Below are 21,085 nucleotides of genomic sequence, written 5' to 3' on the forward strand. Positions count from 1 at the left end.
AATCCTGGACTGCTCCCTCCTGGCCGACATTTCTGGGCTCTGGGGCGTCTCTGAAACAGAGGAAGGAAAGCCGGGGCTCCCGCGGGACTGGACCAGGGCGGGGGCTGCGCGCCCCGTCCCCGCCCCGCCCGCCCGCCCGCCCGAAGCTTGAAATAGACCCGCGCCCGGCCGGCCCCGAAGGAGAGCGAGCAGCCGGCGAGGCGGGCGGGCGGTGCGCGCAGCAGGAAGCGACGTGCAGCAGAGGCGGCGCCGCGGCAGCAGCAGCAGCAGCATCAGCAGCGGCGGCGGGCGAGGCGCGTGGCGGTTGCGCATCCCGGGAGCAGGCGGCGCTGCGCCGGCACTTTCTTCTGGGACGGGCGCGGAGCGGAGGCGTTTGGCGAGCATGGAGAGCAAGAAGGTGAGGGTGATGCCTCGGGCCTCGGCGCATCTCTCGGGGGCTTCGGAGACTGGCAGCGGAAAGGGGGCAGGAGGCAAGCGGGGGAAAGGGCCGCCGGGCTGCAGGCCGGCCGGAAAGCCCTCGAAAGGGGAGCGGGGAAATGGGAGCTGGTGCTTGGCCGGCTTGGGGATGGAGCGGCCTGGGAAGAGGCGCCGAAGACCCGCTCCTCCACCCCTCGCGCAGTGCAAATGAATGCAGAAGCCGCGGCCTGTTCTGATGATCTCCATTATCTCCCCGGGCTGAGTCTTGGCCGTTCTTTGCCGCTTTCCCGCCTGGCGCGGGCCGGGTGAGGACGGGCTTCCAGGCGCGCGCCCCGCAGCACAACTGGCTGCTTCCCTTTCGCGTTCCGTAAAGGTACCTGGCGGAGATGTGCTTCCGCCAGAGCATTTGGGATGCAGGCGGGGGCCGCTCACTGCTGCCCTGATCCAGGAGGGTGCTCCTACAGAGAGTCTGTGCCAAGGTCATTTAGAGGATGGCAAAGACATGCCCCACTGGGATGCAACAAGTGGTGCCCCTTGGAATACTGCTAGTTGCCCGAGGGGAGCTTGAACGCCGTTAGTAAAATGTGGAGGCGGAAGACCAGAGCATGGGGAAGGGAGAGAGCATGCATGTGCCAGGGAGCGCGCTTGGAGCTGGTGTGGGTTCCCCCGTGAGGCTGCCAGGCCTCCCCACCCCCAACCTGAAGTGCAGGGCTGCCTTCTGGACAGACATTGCAGAGGGCAAACACTGTTAGATAGTAGCAACACAGTTATGCTGGATGGACAGCAGAGGAGGTGTTTTTAGACAAATGTTTCTCATGGAATTGCCAAGGCCTCTGCTGTCCTGTGACTTTGCAGTAAGATAAGGAAGCAGCAGAAACCCCGCAGTGAAGTAATCCAGATTGTTGCATTTAAGGGCTGCCACAGGACACTCTGGAGATGCAGAGGAGTCTACAGGAAAGCAGAGCTGTAGAAGGAGAAAAGTGAGGAGCCTGGCCTGTAGGGAGGGGTGGGGGGGCACATGCAGACACTCACGTACATGCATGCTATACACAACCGAGGACTGGAAGTAGAAGCCTCAGCCCCTTACAATTACTTTGTCTTGTGGCTAGTCTAGGCTGATGTAGTCCTGTGATTCAGTGTGGGCTGGTAGACAGGAAGGCCTTGATTCAAATCTCACGTCAGCTATGAGACCAGGGAGCTGGCCTTAGGCAAGCTGGGGCTTCCCATCTGCAAGAGAGATGTGGAAATGACACAGCTTGCCTTTCTAATGGTGATGGTTACAGAGATGGGAAGGGCTTTCAACACTGGAAAAAGTGCCATATCAGTTGCAATAATCATTTGACTGTTTGCTGGGAGATCTTAACCCTTCACAGCCAGCTTTGGGGTATTTACGTACTGTACGTGTTTTTGTGTCTCATGTTTCCCTTTGCATTAAAAGGGCTACTGAGAGGCTACCTAGCCATAAAGGCAGGATATCTGTGTGCCAGGATCCCATCACTACCAAAATTTGTGGAAAACAGGGTGGGGAGATTTAAAGCACAGAAGCTGTAGACAGGTGGGGCCAGGGTGGTTTTTTTGGTTGTTGTTTTCTGGTGAAGATGCTGGGGGGATGAAGTGGGGCAAGGGTGTTGAATCTCTTCCCCACATTCACTGTTTTCTCCAGAGCCATCCTCTCTCCAAAATGGGGATGCCTGACCCATGACAGATTCAGGAAATCTGTTTTGGGAGCACATGAAGTGATGAGGTGCACTTGAGGTTTGTTACAAGTTGGGACGCAGGTGTATTTGGGTGGGATATACAGGTTTCAGGGGCTCCCACTGGACTGGGCCCACACATTCTGCTGTGCTGTGTCTCACCTAGTGGCACAAAAGTGGGGTCATGCAGTACCTGTAAGTAGATGGGCACACTTTAAAGGCCTGTGCCCACATATATATACAGATGTGCAGACATGCATCACCGCTGCCCCTCCACAGCATCCAATCTTTCGTCTCAGATTTCAGCCCCAGAAAGCCTGGGAGAATTCTCCAGTGCTCTCGTCATGTGGTCTGGATCAGAATCCGTGCCTTAATAAAAAACGGTCACAAATATCAAATCACACATCAAATTAAAATAGCCCTCCGAGGGATTGTGCAAGTTGTAGAAGCTTGACAGTAACAGGGAGGGACAGGGAGGTCATCTTTTTATATCTTTTCCAGTAACTACCCCCCCCCAAACTGCCTGGGGCCTTACCTGTGGCAATTCCCGTGCATGTGCTGGAGGAAGGGCTAAATTGTCTGATCTGTGGGAGATTAATGTTTTAATTTTCTTCCAATCCTGGATAAGGTTAACACATCCTGTTTTGGGCTCCATTAGCCTGCTTTCCTTTGTCCTTCAGCACAAGCATATTCAGGAAATATTCAAGGAAGAACTTGTGTGTTGTGTGTCTGATTTGATTTTTACCCTTTAAGTGCTTGAATGTTTTCTCCCTAACCCAGACACAAGCTTCACCAGCTGTTGCCTAGGGAGGGAGTCAGCCATTTTGAGGAGTTAACATTTGCAGACAGCCATCAATTCAACAATTTCCCACAAGTGTCTTTTTATTATTCTTCCTTTAAAAAAACATTTGTGGTGACTTAGCAGTGTGTAATGAAGAGCTGAATGAGAAATATAAACGCTCTTGGATTAGAATTTGTCTGTTGGGGTAATGGTTCTCTGTGTTTCCTGCACTTTTTTGTAGTGTCTACAAGTTGCATTATTTCCCAAGGAGAATGGATAACTTGGAAAGCATTTCTCATTTTTACTCATTGATTTCTAAGAAACCTTGGATTGAGATTGCTGCTTGTTTGCATGGGGAGCCAACTGGGAAAATGTGAATTAACTGTTTTCTCTCCTTCCCTTCTATTGCAGAAGATAACGTGCCCGCTTGTCACTGCTGTGTTTGTTGCTGTCATTGGATCTCTCCAGTTTGGGTACAACACGGGAGTCATCAATGCTCCTGCAGCGGTAAGACAATGTGCTATGGGCTTTTAGGGGCTCCATCGCTATCCTTTCCTTGAGTGGTGACCAGGACGTTGAGGAAGCCCTGAAGGGTACAAGAAGCAGAGGGGGAATAAATGTAGTAGCCATGGAGACAGGAGAGATGAAACTCAAGAACAATTGATACCTGATGTATCCTTAACTATTGTGCGTATGAGGAAGAAATAAAAATAGGACACAGTCTCTCCGGGAAGGAAGAGTGGTCCGAATCCTCGTGCCTAAATTCTTCGCAGGGATTCCTGGCTTGCTATCTGGTAGTCCAAACAGACAAAGAATGTAGAGCATGGCTGTCACAGTGATGGTAGTGCTAAACCTGCAACTAAACCCCATATTTTGAGCTACTTCTAGTTCAAATTCCTCTGTAGCTGTTAACACCTTTCCAGAAAATGGACTTGTTGTGTGATGGGATGCAAAGGTTTCCCCTCAAGAAGGCACTTCTGTTAGGGGGATATCAATTTTCCTAGCAACCTGTTATTGCTGACCATTGCCTGAAAGTGGCCTCATAAGTACCAGTCATGCCCATGGAACCAGCATGGCTCACCCTGTAAGGAGGGGAAGAACTGTGAAGAAAGTCTGGGAAAAACTACAGATAAAAACTCATTGTCTGTTTTCTGACCCGGCCTTGAGGAAGGGGGAAATGCACAACTTACAAGGGGCGGCATAATATAAAAGCTGGGTAAACTCAGTTGGTAGAGCACGAGACTCTTAATCTCAGGGTTGTGGGTTCGAGGCCCATGTTGGGCAAAAGATTCCTGCATTGCAGGGGGTTGGACTAGATGACCCTCATGGTCCCTCCCAAACCTATATTGCACACATGCACACGCACACACACATTAGGTGTTTCTGCTCTGCCCTTCAAACAGATTCCCAGGACAGCTTCCAAGAAAATTGGCAAAACCATCAAAAATACACAGAGACAATATACCAAACGCAGCAAAATCAGCAATATCCCTGCTCTAGGATGGCCAAAACATAAAAACGGCCATACCAGGATTGTTAGTGCTATAAAGAGAGTTTTGTGGCAGTCGGATGACTGAGGTGGGGACAGAGGGAGAAGAGCAGATTTGATGCTTAGAACTGGGGTCAGATTAAATGATTGACCTCCCAGGGACACACATCTTTGGGGATTTTTATTTACAGTATTCCACTCATATCCCACCTTTCCTTCCAAGGAGCTCAAGGGGCAGAAATGGCTCCCCCTCTCATTTAACCCTCACAACAACCCTGTGAGGTAGGCTAGAGGCAGTGGCTGGCATCCAAGGTCACTCAGGGAGTGTCATGGCCTAGTGGTGATTTGAATCTGGGTCTCCCAGGTCCAAGTCCCGACACCCTCAGCATGACACTGGTTGGAGGGGGAAGGAAGGTAGCTGTAATAAATGGAGGACCGCCAGCTGCTGAGTCACAGTGAGGGCACATCTGCTGGAAGGAAGAAAAGCAGGGAGGGAGGGCCTGGCGCACAGTGCAGAGCTGAGAGATGCTCTGGTTTCCCATAAGAGTCTCTTCTACTTCAGCCCCCACCTCTGGCTCCAATCCTGTAACTATCACCCCCTTCCCCTTACAGTTATAATTCTTACCCATCTTTTCTTTATCTTCATATTTTCAATCTTCATGCAGTAGTAGAGCAAGTAAGACACCTCAGGATTGCACCATTAGATTAAGAGAGAGAACGGGGAAGTGTGTGGGTTTGGGTTTTTACAAAACGAATGACTCACTTGTACCATGCGCACCCGAGATCTGAAAATGCAGAAACCACAGGCATCTGTTCTTGTGCTCATACTTAAGGTCCTGCTGCCATCTGGTGGCAGTGCAGAAGATGGCTGCCTCCTGTCCACTGACCCTGCTGCTCTCTTTCCTCATGTTGACCGGAACCATTTGCACCTGAACGCTTTTTCAAATATGTGAAGGGGGGGTAGGGGGGTTTCTTGGGGCTTTAGTAGTTGTGAGTGCAGAAGATGGAATTTCAGCAGACACAGCTATTACCTCCTTTCATGTCTGACTGTATCAGCCAAAAGCCTCTTCTCTTTACAGGAGCCGTGCATGTATCAGAATGTAGATTTGTATGACTCTATTAATTAAATGTCTGTTTAATTCAGTGGATTGAAAGATAAGGTCCAATATTATGTGATAAAATATACCTGTTTAAAGCTATAAGCCAATGCACTCTTCTTACCTTTGAGAAGCATTTGAGAACTGCTTGCTTGAGATTTGCCAGGCCTCAAAAGGAGGCAGTGTCTCCACTCCCCATTTCTTAACTTTTCTAGAATAGTTTTCACTCTTTCTACCTCCAGGGGACATTTTACACATTGAATTACCTGCAACAGATAAATATTATTTTATTTTTTTAAAAAAATTACCTGCAACAGATTTCCTGTACATTGCAGACATTAGAATGCACACTCCGTATTGGCCTGACCTATGGCAAGGATCATAGGGCTTTCAGGAAAGCTTGTCTGCCATTGTGTATGTTCTCGCGGAGTAATTCCTGATTTAAACTTCCAATAAAGCCAAGGTTCCTTCCTCACTTACTGTTGGAAAACTACTGCCCTGGAACCGTAAAAGTATTTCTCCTGTCTTGAACCAGATTCACTTAAACATTTTTAGAAAAATATTTAACTTTTATACCACTCTATATATCAAGAAGCTTTTCTTTTGATTTCTGTTCTCACCTCATTCCTTTAGTACAATTCCAAAGTTTTCTTAACACAATATCCCTGGTATGTGGTTGTAACTCAATACCTATGGAGTGTTTTTTCTTCTCTCACACACAGGTTATCAAAGAATTTTTTAATGAATCATGGGTAGAGCGGTCAGGCGCCCCGATGTCTGAACCACTGCTCACCTCACTATGGGCACTCTCTGTGTCAATTTTCTCAGTAGGAGGGATGCTTGGCTCTTTCTCTGTTGGACTTTTCGTCAACCGATTTGGCAGGTACGTTGGGGGAATATTCTGGACTGCAGAGCAGTTTCCGCCTCCATTTTGAAGAACAAGAAGGGATAAGAGGAAATTAGCTCCATTACAGAATGGACAGAGAATTCAATTTCATAATGATCATTGTGTCACACTTTTGGGGGAATGCCTAGTATGTAAGTACTAAGAAGGCAACTTGCCCTACCAGAAAGCAAATATGCTTTGTGCAGCATATTTTGGGTGCCATTAGGGACAACAAATTGCACAGGCAGAGGGAACAATGGAGCCCAATCCACCAGGAAGAGCTGCTGCGCAAGCCCCCTCAAAACGAGTCTGCTTTTTTCTCCAGTGTGGTTTCTTTGCACATGAAAATGTCCCAGTGATGGATTATGACCCATATTAATTAGGGGTGCATGGTGCCACTTGGATTTTCTGTTTAAATAAGTAACACCACTTTGGGCATATTTATATGGAAAAGCGGTATATAAATTGAAATAATGATAAGATTTCCCCCCTCCTGTGCAGGCGAAACTCTATGTTGCTGGTGAATGTTTTGCCCATTTCAGGAGGCATTTTGATGGGCTTCTCCCGAATGGCAAACGCTTTGGAAATGTTTATTGCTGGCCGGCTTGTTGTTGGTATCTACTGCGGCCTCTGCACTGGCTTTGTGCCCATGTATATCAGTGAGGTCTCCCCCACTGCCTTGCGAGGAGCTTTTGGCACACTGAATCAGCTGGGTATTGTCGTGGGTATCCTGGTGGCACAGGTAAGAATGATTACAAAGCGCTAAGTGGTTCATTGGTATTGCTGGAAGGAAGTTAATGACCAGGTCCCAACTCTGTGCACCTGGGAGTAATCCCTGTTGAGGACCGTGAACTTAATTCTAAATTAAACATGCATAAGATGGGTTCAGTTGGCTACTTGGAAAATAGTTTATGGCTAGTTGATAAGGCTGCTGGCAGGGACTGTCTTGTTTTAGTTATTGACCTCATGTAAGTTACTCTGGGGGGACGCGGGTGGCGCTGTGGTCTAAACTACAGAGCCTAGGGCTTGCCGATCGGAAGGTCTGCGGTTTGAACCCCCTTGACGGGGTGAGCTCCCGTTGCGCAGTCCCTGCTCCTGCCCACCTAGTAGTTCGAAAGCACATAAAAGTGCAAGTAGATAGATAGGCGGGAAGGTAAACAGTGTTTTTGTGCGCTGCTCTGGTTTCGCCATGTGGTCATGCTGGCCACATGACCCAGAAAAACTGTCTGCAGACAAACGTCTGCTCCCTCGGCCAGTAAAGCGAGGCCAGTAAAGCGAGGTGAGCGTCGCAACCCCAGAGTCGTTCGTTACTGGACTTAACTGTCAGGGGTCCTTTACTTCTTTTAAGTTACTCTTGGAGCTTTTTTCAGATTAAAGCTGAATGTGTTTAAAATAAATGAGTGAGGATTCATTCAGGAAAGGAGATGCTACATTACAAAGAATCATTCCTTCCTATCATTGAAACCTGGGTGGAGTTCTTTAGAGGCGGGCTAGGGATCATCAACAAACTACAATTCCTCGTGGGAAGAATCCATGCTTCTTTATGGGAAGCCATAGATTGTTATAAAACGTTTCGTTATGCTGCACGTAACTTTCAGTTTATGGGAATATAGCTCATAAGCGATTTGTCTTGTCTTTCTCTCCACCAACTGCCACAATCAGGTCTTTGGCCTAGATGTCATCCTGGGAACTAAAACTCTCTGGCCATTGCTGGTAGGACTCACCGTTGTCCCAGCCGTCTTGCAGTGTGCAGCACTGCCATTCTGTCCTGAGAGCCCACGATTCCTGCTGATCAACAGGATGGAGGAAGAGAAAGCGCATGCAGGTAACCACTGAGTTATGAAGCGATCCAATCCCTTGGCTTGCAGCAGCGTAGCCACTTCATTATCCTTATGGGTAGCTCATAGGACAATCTACTCCTTTCCAGAAGCTATAAGGGGAATTGCAACTTAACAGACCACACACTGCCATCACCTTTCTTGTGTACGTCCCATAATGTTCTGTCCGCACTATTGGCCATGCATAGCTATGAAGTATAGACGAAGGTACTGCCCACTTGAGCAGCCATTTTTTTAAAAAAATGGCATTTTATTGATTTAAATGCTGGTTACTGAGGCAGCATGATTTTAAAACTGATTTTCAAAATCAGCACTATGATGCTTTTTCATCTGAGCGCTACTGCATAAATAGTTGTAATTTTTAAAAGAATTAGCCAAAAAGATTAGTAAAGCATTAAAATGGGAGCCATTGGAAAGATAATAGGTTCACCTGCCAAACTGTCACTACCCACATCAAAACCACACCTCTAGAAGGTAGCACCGAGAACCACCAACACTTGCCGCGATTGCTGTATTGTTAGATTCTTTTCTCTAATTATCATATTTTCTGAGAAAAATCTGATTGAGAAAACAGCACAACAAAAACATAGAAGCATGGAAATGCTGGCTGGCCCTTTCAATTCCTCTTTGTCTTGTCTTCTCCAAAACGTGAACTGGACTCAGTCAAGTTGTTTTGTGGGTTGTGTGAATGGTATCTGTTTCACAGAGGGACTTAAGAAACCCAGAATATTCCTGGGCCTTGCCATAAGGTTTGCTTCTGTGCCAGTACCTTCCTGCAATGGGAAAATGCAGAAACATGAGTAGAAAGGGGAAAGTCTGAGTGTTACCCATAGGATTTCTTTGGGAATTCCTTCCTGGATCTGTGAGGGTATCAACTTGCCTCATAGATGAATGGAAGCATCTCCAGGTGTGGGAGATCTCCGCCTAATTACAGTCGTTAACATGTTATAGCAGGCATGGCCAAACTTGGCCCTCCAGCTGCTTTGGGACTCCCCTCATCCCTAGCTAACATGACCAGTGGTCAGGGATGATGGGAATTGTAGTCCCAAAACAGCTGGAGGGCCAAGTTTGGCCATGCCTGTGTTATATCTCTCTCAATGTACATGAGAGAACAATGCCATAAGCAAGAGAAACGGTACCCTACCAAGAATTTGAATTTAGCCAATGGGGAAAGCAACAAGGAAAAGTGGAGAGAGAGAGTCAAGAGGCAGCAAGAGATCTGTATTTGTGAGCAAATACAGTTAAAAGTACTTTGATTTTCTTAAAGTTGGTGATGAGGATTAATGGGTTAGACCAAAGGCCAGTTGACCTCATGAGTTGAGCAGAAGAAGAGACTAGGGAGCTGGCTTCATTGTCACGAAGAAGTGAACCCTCAGGGTAGGATGACATTATCACTGTCGCGTTGTGCATAATTCAGATGTTTGATTCCTCCTGCCAGTTCTCCAGAAGCTCCGTGGCACCCAAGATGTGTCGAGTGATATTCAGGAGATGAAAGAAGAGAGCGCCAAGATGTCTCAAGAGAAGAAAGTGACCATTCCGGAGCTCTTCCGTTCCCCCAGCTACCGCCAGGCCATCATCATTGCCATTGTGCTTCAGCTCTCCCAGCAGCTGTCCGGCATCAATGCCGTATGTTGTTTTCTTCTTCCATTCCCTGAGCGTTTTTCTGTTGCAGCCGAAAACTTTGCCATGCAGAAGGTGGCGGCCATGTTCTAAATTGCTGGCCGTGTGGATGGGCCAGTTCCTGTTGGAACTCATATTTGAAGCAGAGAATAGTGATTATGGGCTTGTAGGAGAACCTTAGTCACAGTAACTCAGGCCCCAATCCCTGGATATAAAAGTAGGAACAGCTGCACTCCACATGAAAGGACTGTTATGAGGCTTAAAGATAGCAGGGAATTTTGTTGCCTGCCCTCAATCTTAGCAACAGTTAAGCAATGCAGTGGTCAATCCTGCGCACACTTACCTGGGCAGAATTCCCATTATGCTCAGTGAGATTTGCTTCTGAGTCAATAGGCACCAGGCAAAAACGTTCCTTTATAACCAGGCCTTTGGTTGACATCCTATGCCCTTTTAAAATGTGGCTGTTCCTTTGGGGGGGGGGTGTTATTGGGTTGTTGTTATATTTTGATTATATAGTGGTTTTTATGTTAACCTTTTCTGTGAACCACCCTGAGACCTCTGGGTATAGGGTGGCATAGAAATTGAATAAATAATAATGAATAATAATAAGATAGACGTTGAATTTCCCTGCTTAGCATTAAGAACAAGGTGAGCTCCAGACACCAGCAGTGACAAATATTTATCTGCCTGTAGGTCTTTTACTATTCTACTGAGGTTTTTGAAGATGCTGGAGTGAAACAGGCGGTGTACGCTACCATTGGTGCAGGTGTGGTCAACACCATCTTTACAGTTGTATCAGTAAGTAGTCTTTGGCAACATGGCATTCATGTACTTTATAGCTGAGTCAAAGCCTCCCCTCTCCTTCCCTTTATATTTATCTTTATATCTAGAACAATAGGGAGGGAGGTAAATATATGGCTAGAATTCAGGGTGGGTACTCAGTCCTGCAACCCTGTGCTTAATTGTTCTCCCCACTGGGTGACATTTTTCTTTTCGAAACAGGGAGCGTTGCTTCCTTCTCCTTCCTTCTTTCCCGATTGTGTTGCCCTGAAGCCAGATCTGCCTGTGGGCAGGAGGCAGTTTCCTAGTTTGTCCCTGTCATGAGAGAGGATGGAATGCTGCTGCTGCTGCTCCATGGGGAATAACAGGGTCGCCCCTGTTTGCGTTCCTCCCCACCCCCACAAGCACGGAAATGTTTCCCAGCTATAGAACAGCAAACTCTGAGGTGGCGTTTCTTGTCTTAACCAAAGTGACTTCAGATATTATAGCAGTACTACTTGAGCTATGAGTTTTAATTCAGTTCATCAGTTGGCCTTTGTTCTCATGGGTTATCAGAGTAGAAAATGAAAAGGGTAGTTGTTTTTTATATATTTGAATGGTCTATCTTTATATATATTAAAAATGACTGGTAGTCTTTGCTTATTAAAGTGTTAGGGTTGGGGGATGGAGAAGAGATTTCAGTTAAGTTGGGATGCAAATTCACAGGACACTTCACCAGCCTGATGGTTGTTCTGATCATCATTCAATTACAAAAGGTAGTAAAGGTAAAGGTACCCCTGATCACTAGGTCCAGTCGCGGACAACTCTAGGGGTTGTGCGCTCATCTCGCTCTATAGGCTGAGGGAGCTGGCGTTTGTCCACAGACAGCTTCCAGGTCATGTGGCCAGCATGACTAAGCCACTTCTGGCGAACCAGAGCAGCACACTGAAATGGTGTTTACCTTCCCACCAGAGCGGTACCTATTTATCTACTTGCACATGACGTGCTTTTGAACTGCTAGGTGGGCAGGGGCAGGGACCGAGCAATGGGAGCTCCCCCCGTCGTGGGGGTTCGAACTGCTGACCTTCTGATTGGCAAGCCCAAGGCTCTGTAGTTTAGACAAACTCTGAAGAGGAGGCGGCGCTTAAGTTTGGGGAGAGCGCTTGCCACCAAAAGCAACATTTTATTTTTCTTCCCCTTTTCCAGCTCTTCCTTGTAGAGCGTGCAGGCCGCAGAACACTCCATTTGATTGGCTTAGGAGGCATGGCCATCTGTGCTGTTGCCATGACTATTTCCTTGGCATTGAAGGTAAGCCGTCACCATCCCTGCTTCCTGGTGTGTCCGCAGTGTCTTTGGGGTCAAAAGGGATCAGGCATACATGCAAGTGTAATGAAAAGAAAGGAAATGGCTTGCAGGTTGGAATCATTACAGTAGTATTGCAGCTGATTTCTCACAGGCCAGGATGTACACGAGTCCACTAGCAAGCAAGACAGCCACAACCAGATCACCCTTATTTTGGAGGTCATGGTTCCCCCCTCCCCTTCTTGTCCTCACAACAACCCAGAGGCTGAGAGGCAGGGACTGGCCCAAGTTGAGCTTCATGGCTGAGTGGGGGTTCAATCCCAGGTCTCCCAGGTCCTAGTCCAGCCCTCTAACCATCACTGGTTCTCATAGGTGTGCTAGCTGCGTATTTGCTTCAGGCTATTGCTTCTCACAGGGCTGGCTCAAAGGTTTTTTGCAGGGAGAAATTGCAGGTCGCTTGCACCTGGATTCAGATCTAGTCTTGAGTCGGGAAATCTGGCGGCTGGGTTTTTCTTTCTTAGCTTCAGGCCCCTTTCTGTAAAGTATAAATGAAAATGAACCAGATACAGATACAGACTCTAAAATACTTTGCAAGACACAGGCATGTTTGCACTCTTCTGTCTCAAAATTGCCAACTGCTGTTAATTCTCTTTCTCTTTCTAACAGGGCATTGTACCCTGGATTGGCTACGTCAGCGTTGTTGCCACGTTAGCCTTTGTGGCTCTCTTCGAAATTGGCCCTGGCCCAATCCCCTGGTTCATTGTGTCTGAACTATTCAGCCAGGGGCCTCGTCCCGCAGCTGTGGCTGTAGCTGGCCTTTCCAACTGGACGTCCAATTTTCTTGTGGGCATGCTGTTTCCGATCCTAAAGGTAAGAGAGTTGCTTTGAGCAATGTATCACGATCTGTGTATTGGGTAGTTAACAGTATAGCCAAATCACAATGTCAGGCTCCTGTCCCAAGGAGTTCTCAGTCTAAAATGGAATAGAATGAGAAAGGTCAGAGGGCAAGCAAGGGCACTGAGAGGTGAAAATGAGCAAAGAAGAGTTTGTCACACTTGAGAATAGTGGTTCGGAGGAGCTTTAATGAGTGGTTTGCTGGTGTGATAACATTTGGGAAAGTGTTTTCTTTGCAACTTCCAAGGATTAAAATAGGCTTGCATTGAATGCATGATCCACGTCCGGTTGTGCAGGAGCCCCATGAATTTGACCTGGAATTTGGCCTATACATACTGCATGAATGGGAATGAGAGGGAGAGTGGAGAAAGAGGTTTCTGGATGCCCTGACCTGTCATCCCTTCTCCTATTGGTTGCTCAGTTAGCAGCCACACACACAGGTCAACTTGGGCCAAAGCTCTTTGCTTTTCTTGTGAACCCTCAAGTGGCCAAGTCCTCCTGGTCTGAAAAATGCCACAATGGGAAGGCTTCCTGCCACAGGGCATGTAACAGCCACATCAGGGCATGATGTAGGAGAGCTAGTGAGAAGCATATGCTACACGCAGAGGACTCTGATGATGGACCCCATAGCTATGTTTTTAATTTCAGGCCTGTGACCCTACTGAGGTATAACTCTTTCTCTTTTCTCCCTCGCAGAATGTCCTCAAACATTATGTTTTCCTCATCTTTGTTGGTTTCCTCATCTTCTTCTTCATCTTCACCTTCTTTAAAGTCCCTGAGACAAAAGGCCGGACTTTTGAAGAGATCTCCAGTGGCTTTGAAAGGAGAAGAGAGGATGGTATTCTTCCAGCAACCATGGAAAAGGGGCCAATGGTGGAACTGACTAGCATACAACCCACCAAAGATGTTGAACCAAATATTTAACAATGTTCTGTTCTTGACACTTTCTCGGTTCTGAGGATAATCCTCACAGGGGGGAAGCAGAGATACTTTTTTAATTGCTGCTATTTCTTCATTTCCCCGTCAGCCTTTCCTTGTGTGCCAAGACTCTTGCCACATGCTAAAACAAGTTAAATGCAGGGAAACTTGCCTTGCTTACAGTGCTGGAAGGCAATACGGCTTTATCATTCTCCCTACATTGCTCCTTTCCCTGTCACTCATTCGTAGAGACCTAAGAAATGGCTCCCTCCCCCGCCTCTATTTAATACATTACATGGGGCTAACCCTCTATAAGGGGGTTCTGGTCATTTACAGCTTTGAAGTAAATTATTTTCCTGTAAGTGAACTGATGGCTTCTCCTATGGTCCTTCTCTTGCCAGAGTGTTTTCTACAGTGTGGATGTGGGGAATGGCTGCCCAGAATTATTTAAATCATGGGTGTGCATGGGAAAGAGCTATTTATTTCATCAAATGGGAGTTTGCTTCATCTTCGGGAAATAGGGATAAAGAGAAAAGTCCCGCCCCCTTTTGTACTATTCGAGAAAAATTGTTTACTAGAGTTTATTTATTCCTGTGTCATTTTGCTTGTAAATATTTATTTTTATGTAAAATAGAAGGAAGTGTGGACTGGGAATCACTATGACTGTCAAAGCATTTTGGTGGTAGGCAGTGAAATGCCAAAGAGGAAAAGGTCACTCTGTAGGTGGTGTACGGTCCTGCGGAGATTGTGCTTATCACTTTTTAAGGGTCTACTGTGCCGTTAGGAAAACTGAGCCTTGGAGAGAACAAGCCTGTAGTTCTATGGATGCTTCTGTGCTTACCAGACTATTTGGTGAATGTGTTGAATACCTGTCGTTAAGTATTACTTGAACATTGTAATGATAAAGTAAAGAAGGCATTGCAACTTGATGGATTCAGTCATCCCATTTCCAGCTTATAGGCTGGAGGCCATTTCTTGTAGTGATTTTTTAAGACATGAATGAATGTCCTGTGGCTGCTAATGTGTGAACGTATTATTCAGGAAGGGGGGCATAAATGTCTTCTTTCGAGACCCATCCAGTCTTTATGGACATCAGTATTTGTAGGGTCTCCTAATTTGCATTTGCAATATGAGAATTGAACCTTTCTGTGAGGGCATCCACCTCACACTCTGCACTAGTGAGAAGTGAAAAACCATCTCCAGCCATCTCTGGAGGCCTCTCTGTAGGTTCCCCTCCATTCCTCTTCTTTTCGAAGTAGACACAATTCTGTATCGCATTTTCAAGCATATTAGGGTCCTGGAATTCACAGTGTCTCTTAAATGACATTGACCTACTGTGTCTTGTGGCAGTCATGATAGTTTAGTGGTTTGTTCTCTCTCTCTCTCTCCGTCTCTTTTTTTTAAAAAGAGTAACACAACAGATGGTATTTATGAAATTGAAACGAAACTAGTTTTCCAAAATGTATTTTTGTAATTAATTATTTTATTATTAAATGAAGTATGTGGCAATTTATTGACAAGAAATAGCTTTGGGCTGCAGATGATATAATGTAGGAATAGAGACTAAAGCTACTAAAACTGGATACTAAAAAGTTGTAACCCCATTTATCTGAAGAGCCTGAGATCTCAAATATTTGTTAGCCAGAACTAGGGCTTATTTTACTTGAGATTTCGCTAACTCTCGTCTTGTGGGGAATGTTCTGTTACAGATACAGATATATGACGTAGTGCAATATGCTAGCATTATGTTTGTTTTAATTCATTCCACTTGAAGAGGAAGCCAGTATGTATTCATGATCTCTTCCCTGTTGATGCTCATTAACCCAGTGGGACAATGTCCATACTCAGTGACTGCATGGGAAGATGTCTACCCCATAACCTTCAACCAGTAGTAAAAATAACACTGTCTCCCTCCCCTCTCCAGGGGAACCCTGGTGGGAACTATTGCTTTGTGACATCATCCCTAGTATGATGTGGTCTTCCTTGGGGCATTGAACTTTGGGAGGTTTTGAAGGAAGTGAGTGTCTACTGTCTTGGGAGTACCTGTTACATTCTTAGCTTGGAAGAGCCTCACTTCCAGAACAACTGAAAAGAGATTGTCATAAACACTGGAAATTGTTACCATCCATTTATATTGATTATTGCGAATTATCTTCATGTTGCTTCTTTTTGCTGCTCAGCCTGTTACATAAAACTCTGGAGGGTAATGAGATGGTGGTTGCAGCAGGATGCCTGCAATCCCCCTGAAGCGAGAGAGAGACTGGCAGCCCCCAAACCTTCCCTCATGGCTTGAAGCATTTGGCATCCAGTAAAGGCATGAATAGCCTGTTTAGACACAATCTCCTGGGGCTTCCAAGATGGATGGAAGCCTCTTTTTGTGCAGCAGAAGAGGAGAGGCAGCTTCAAGTGTCAAGCATTGTGGTTCCACTCTTTTAAAAATCCACAATTTCTTTACCCAAATATCCATCCCCTCACATCCACTCCCCATTTTTGGATCCTGCTTTCTTTTTCTTTTTTTGAGTTCACACTTCTTTTTATTTTTTGACCTTCAGTCCCGCCCCCCCCCCCCCCCCGCATCTCTTCCAAATGGGGTGGCAAAAGCATTCCTGACCTTGCATTCCACACTTCGTGCAATGCCTTGGGTTGAAATTGTGTGTAACTCACTTGTTCCTTTTTGTTTTCTGTACTGTGAATATTTCCAGTGGGTTTTATAATTTTTGTTATTATGAATGTGTTGGATGTTTTTAAAATAAAAGGTTTCGGTGGAAATACTGCATACCTGTGTGTATAATTTCTAGCTTTGTAATTTCTCCCCATGAGACAACAAACAGCAATGTTTGTAACTACTAACAGTTAAGCTTTTCATGCAGATTCAAACCCTGCAGATCATTCCTGGACTTCCCATGCAGCAGCCTGCAAAATCACTTAGACCCTGCAGATCTTCCACTCCACATCAAAGCTCTTCCTTTGCACTGATCATTTCTGCAGACCTTCCATGCCTCCCTACTGCATTTTCCTTCCTGCTGTCCCTGGCAGCTCATACAGACCTCTACATTTCTACAAGCAGGACAGGAACACCCTCCTTTCCCCGCCTCTGACTGGGTCTCTGCATCATCAAGCCTGCTTGTGTCAGCAGAGCAAAGCCAGTGTTGGTGTCCTGGCTAGCATGATAGAAGCATGTTGCTCACTGGAAGGTCTTGGGCCAGTCACCATGACTCCACTGTAACCTGCGCAGGGTTCCTGTGAGGATGTAGACTGCCTTGCTGAATTCCTTGGAGGCAAGGCTGGGATAAATGTTACCTATTCAATGCGTGTTTGTAGTGATAGAAAGCAAGAGCTATGTTTTGGGACGCCACTTGACAAGAGAGAGGATACCACAAATTTCCCCCCTGTGGTGTATAAAATGAATATAAAGAAATTAAACTACCAAACTACCGGTAACAACCATCTGCATCCAGGTCAGAAACCATATATGTACAGTACATGCAGGAGAGGATCTGGAAAGGGAGTGTATTTCTTACTATGCTGTTTGCCCATCTGACCGCTTGCAGATGCCTAAGCTCACACCTATTTTAAGTTTAAAAAGCAAAACAGCAGCCATTTCATGTAGAGTTATTTTTCTCTCTGAGATGAGCAAACTTCTATCAAGTTTTTTCAATTAGTGGCTTGAATATTAATCGGTATGGTCCAGAAGTAATCTGTAGCAGAATGAGGGCAATTCGCTGTTGAAACAAAATACAAATGGCATGCTAACAAGGGGCTAAAACTCCCATTGTAAACATAGTAAAAAAACCTGATGACCCATAGGATTACAGTGGTACCTCGGGTTACATACGCTTCAGGTTACATGCACTTCAGGTTACAGACTCCGCTAACCCAGAAATATTACCTCAGGTTAAGAACTTTGCTTCAGGATGAGAACAGAAATTGTGCTCCAGCGGCGCAGTGGTAGCAGGAGGCCCCATTAGCTAAAGTGGTGCTTCAGGTTAAGAACAGTTTCAGGTTAAGAACGGACCTCTGGAACGAATTAAGTACTTAACCCGAGGTACCACTGTAGTTGATTTATTAAAAAATCATATTAGGCCAAAACCTTTATGAAGCCAACGAAAATGTCACAAAATATTGTGCAAGCTTCCAACGTCTCCAAAATGCTTCATCCGGTTAGGCCAGAGGTTTTCAACCTTTTTTGAGTCCATGGCTCCCTTGACCAACTATCCTTCTTTCTCAAGGCACCCCAGGGTGCCACGGCACACTGGTTGAAAACCACTGGGTTAGGCAGTAAGCAAAGCTGGAGGTGAGGAATTTGCTGGTAGGTATAGCCAGATGTGACTGCAGACACATCTTAAGACAGAGAAGAGGAAGCTGACTAACCCAGGATATCATGGCAGAAGTTTCTTTGCACAGGTGCATGCAGACACAGACAAATGGTTCTATATTATTGATAGATATTTTTTTTAATGACGCCACATGTGAACTGAATTTTCTATTTACTTCTCTCTATAGCAGCACCTCCTTAAGAGAGGTGAACAGTGGAGTAACAAACCATATAACATGTGAGTTACAAAACAATATTTTTAATATGGACAACCACTGTGTGCATAGAATCAATATTAGTTACACATTCTTTGTATGTGAAATGTAGAAAAAATAGAAATACAGTCAGAATTGCACAGCCTTATGACACACAAGAATTTACGCATTTTTGTGATGTGAAAGTTGAATTACTACATGATCTCCAGCTGGGTAAACCCAAAGTAGTTAGAACTTTGTCCCACTGAAATAAATGGTTCAGGCATTTTAAATCAAGTACTTCATCTAAAATAGGTTGCATGTTGAACTGTCTGAATGGTACTCTGAACACATGTACATCACAATCTATCTTTACTAAAATAAAAGATGGATAGCTATTTTTAATTTGCTACTTTACATGTGGAACAGCAGATTGTATTTAAGTGAGAGAATGAGACTTAAAGTGCTTTATTATAGGTTTGCTTTTATTCCTAAAAAGATGTCACACACAAACATTGGCAAGAGTGACTTTCTGACATGCTTTTCTTTGGCCTTTATCACATTTGCTTCAAAGTAGCACATTTTTTACCCTCTTGGGGAAGATTTTTTTCATCAGCATATTTTGATTTTGTACAGGTTTTGCTCACTAGTGCAAAATGTAGAAACAAAACAGTAGCCGATTTTTTTTGTCAAAACTACACATTTCCTTCTTATTTAAAATTACTTTTTTTTTTTTTTTTTTGCAACAGGCAACAGCTAAAGCAATCATTAATTTAAAGCAAGGCTTGTTATATACTTTTGAAGACCCAGTAGCTACTGAGATATTCCTCTGGGTCATGCAAATACCATGTTTTCTCTCTCTCCAATTTTCTGTCCCTACCCCTAACACAACGAAGCTAGACAAAGGGTCAACAGCAGGCGCAGATGATAAGCTGTGGCAAAAGTGCAGTTTGTTTTCATTAAGCACATTTCAGTTTGTCTACGGGAGGCTAGAAAAGCAGAGCTTTTTTCTTTAGCTCATTTCTTTTCCAAAGTGCAAGTCGTTCAAATTGTTCAATGCTCATTTCGAAGACTTCCTGGAACTGTTCAGGGGAGAGGTGACGCTTGAAGAAGAAAAGAAAGAAAAAGCAGTAAAAAAATCCTTACTTTTATGCATGTGTTGTGCTAGAAATAAAAATGTGAAGTTTTGAATCAAATTCACAACATATTTCGGAAACCATTTGCCCCAAAATCATACATTAAAATGTCAAAGAAAATACTTCTCTATTAAATTTGTATTGCACTCAAAGCAACCAACAATCAGAATGAAAATACAGATTGAAGACAAAGCAAGTAAACAGAAGGACAAGTAGATACCAATCAGGATCAGAAAATAAAATAATAAAACACCGAGTGTGGAGGCTCAAAGCCTGTCCATGGCCTCCATTACCCCATGGTATTTGGAAAAGGAAAATACTTACCAAGTGTTCCTGTTCCCCATGACTTATGGAGGATATTCTAGACCCCTTAGGAGTAGACCCCTTCCCTTAATCCAGAGGCAGGGACAACTTTGGTTGCTCCAGAAGGGGAGGAACCTCTTTCCCTAACCCAACCAGAAGAGTCCTTCAACTCTGGATCTAGCAATCACTAACTTGCTACTTTCTGTGCCACTCACCTTCCAAATGCCACATCTGCTCAGGAAATTCCAACACATACAATTTAAAAATAAATAAATAAGTAAATGCATTCCTTACCTCCAGCCTAGTTCTGTCTACATCCTTTGGTAGCTTCACTCGAACTCTGTTTGTTACAATAAGTGTTTCATATGGATAGACCTAATGCAAAGAGAAAGTGTGACACTAGAAAGATGCATACCTTGTGGAATTTTTTAAAAATGCAAATGGAACATATTTGTATCTATATTTGATGTATTTGATTTTAAAAGGATCATAGGAGAAAAAAGGAATATACTGAACCTTGTTAAGAAGGGCTGATTCTCAACATTCTCTAAGTGTTGTCAACAGCAACCCTTACCTTGTATTCTGCAAGAGACAGGGAAAAAAACTGGCAGGTTAGAGCAGAACTGGCTATTGCTTATATACTACATTTTGAGAACTGGTTCAAGTATTATTTCTGTGAGAGATTTTAGCAGTCAAACCTAACAATGCATATATGCTAGTTAGTATATGAAGGGGTTAAGGACCACAGAGTTCTACATCACTAGAGTAGGCTCAATGATGTCACGCCCCCTCCTTCTCCTGAGAGCAAAGGCTTGTTTCCTGTTCCTATTTCTCTCCATCCCTCTCACACTGCAAGCAATGGAGGCAGACACGCCTCAAGTTAGCTCTCTGCCTCAGACATGTGTCGGCGGCTGCTTTGCTGCATTTTTCTACCCAAGAACATTTCCCTGTATTTTATTGCTGTTGCATAAAGAAAAAGTGTGTGTCTGTGACCTTGGATTAAGTAAGTAAAGCATTTTTAAACTTACTTCAGAGTGTGGTCTGTTTCACAGAGAAGGGTAGAAGAGGCTGAATAGCCTATTCCTATGTTTCATTAATCAGCCTAATGATAAGATTTAAACTCTGCTACCAAGGCTCTTTATGTACTAGTCTCGATGTTTTTAAAAGCAGGCACTAGCTGTTTTTCCTTTGTTAGCTAACCCACACATGTGGGTCTGCAGACTATTAAATATATCCTCTTCCCTACACCCATCAACTTCTCCCTGTCGACTGCCATCAAAAAAGTTTACTGTGTGGAGTCAGACCAAGTAGAATCTGCAAGCTCCAAAATACAGTGGCCAAGTTACCAGCTGGGGTTCCCCTCACATCACACATAACCCCAACCCCTGTTTTGAAACAGTTGAATTGGTCAAGACGCTCATGTTGGTGTTTAAGGCCCTGAA

The 21,085-nt window shown here is 45.0% G+C and overlaps 2 protein-coding genes across 9 annotated transcripts in view; one reads left to right on the forward strand and one right to left on the reverse strand.

Annotated features, from left to right (window-relative positions):
- The first annotated feature begins 218 nt into the window (after positions 1 to 218).
- On the forward strand, positions 219 to 16,464 carry LOC114604065 (solute carrier family 2, facilitated glucose transporter member 3-like). The gene is made up of 10 exons (XM_028743823.2): positions 219 to 397; positions 3,304 to 3,399; positions 6,201 to 6,361; positions 6,866 to 7,106; positions 8,027 to 8,189; positions 9,641 to 9,828; positions 10,516 to 10,620; positions 11,788 to 11,889; positions 12,550 to 12,753; positions 13,474 to 16,464. The coding sequence occupies exons 1-10, from the start codon at positions 383 to 385 to the stop codon at positions 13,699 to 13,701; spliced, it is 1,503 nt and encodes a 500-aa protein (XP_028599656.2). The 5' UTR covers positions 219 to 382; the 3' UTR covers positions 13,702 to 16,464.
- Positions 16,465 to 18,249: 1,785 nt separating this feature from the next.
- Positions 18,250 to 21,085, reverse strand: part of ABLIM2 (actin binding LIM protein family member 2) — a 53,454-nt gene continuing 50,618 nt past the window's right edge. For 7 of the 8 annotated variants that reach the window (XR_013394298.1, XR_013394301.1, XR_013394299.1 and 4 more), the window contains 3 exons: positions 20,160 to 20,225; positions 19,938 to 20,018; positions 18,250 to 19,307 (listed from right to left, as the gene is read on the reverse strand). Coding sequence is in view for 1 of the 8 variants with exons in the window: in XM_028743600.2 (XP_028599433.2) it covers positions 19,194 to 19,307; positions 19,938 to 20,018; positions 20,218 to 20,225 (203 nt within the window). In the remaining 7 variants the exon portion in view is untranslated. The remainder of the gene's footprint in view (positions 19,308 to 19,937; positions 20,019 to 20,159; positions 20,226 to 21,085) is intronic. The other variant, XM_028743600.2, reaches the window with a different exon arrangement.

The sequence above is a fragment of the Podarcis muralis genome, chromosome 9 (genome assembly GCF_964188315.1).
Source record: "Podarcis muralis chromosome 9, rPodMur119.hap1.1, whole genome shotgun sequence".
Taxonomy (NCBI): Eukaryota; Metazoa; Chordata; class Lepidosauria; order Squamata; family Lacertidae; genus Podarcis; species Podarcis muralis.

Excerpts from the sequence above, each read along its gene's own strand:
- LOC114604065 (XM_028743823.2), top strand. Across the intron at positions 7,107-8,026 it reads TGGGTATCCTGGTGGCACAG|GTCTTTGGCCTAGATGTCAT; the intron begins GTAAGAATGATT and ends TGCCACAATCAG. Across the intron at positions 12,754-13,473 it reads TGCTGTTTCCGATCCTAAAG|AATGTCCTCAAACATTATGT; the intron begins GTAAGAGAGTTG and ends TCTCCCTCGCAG.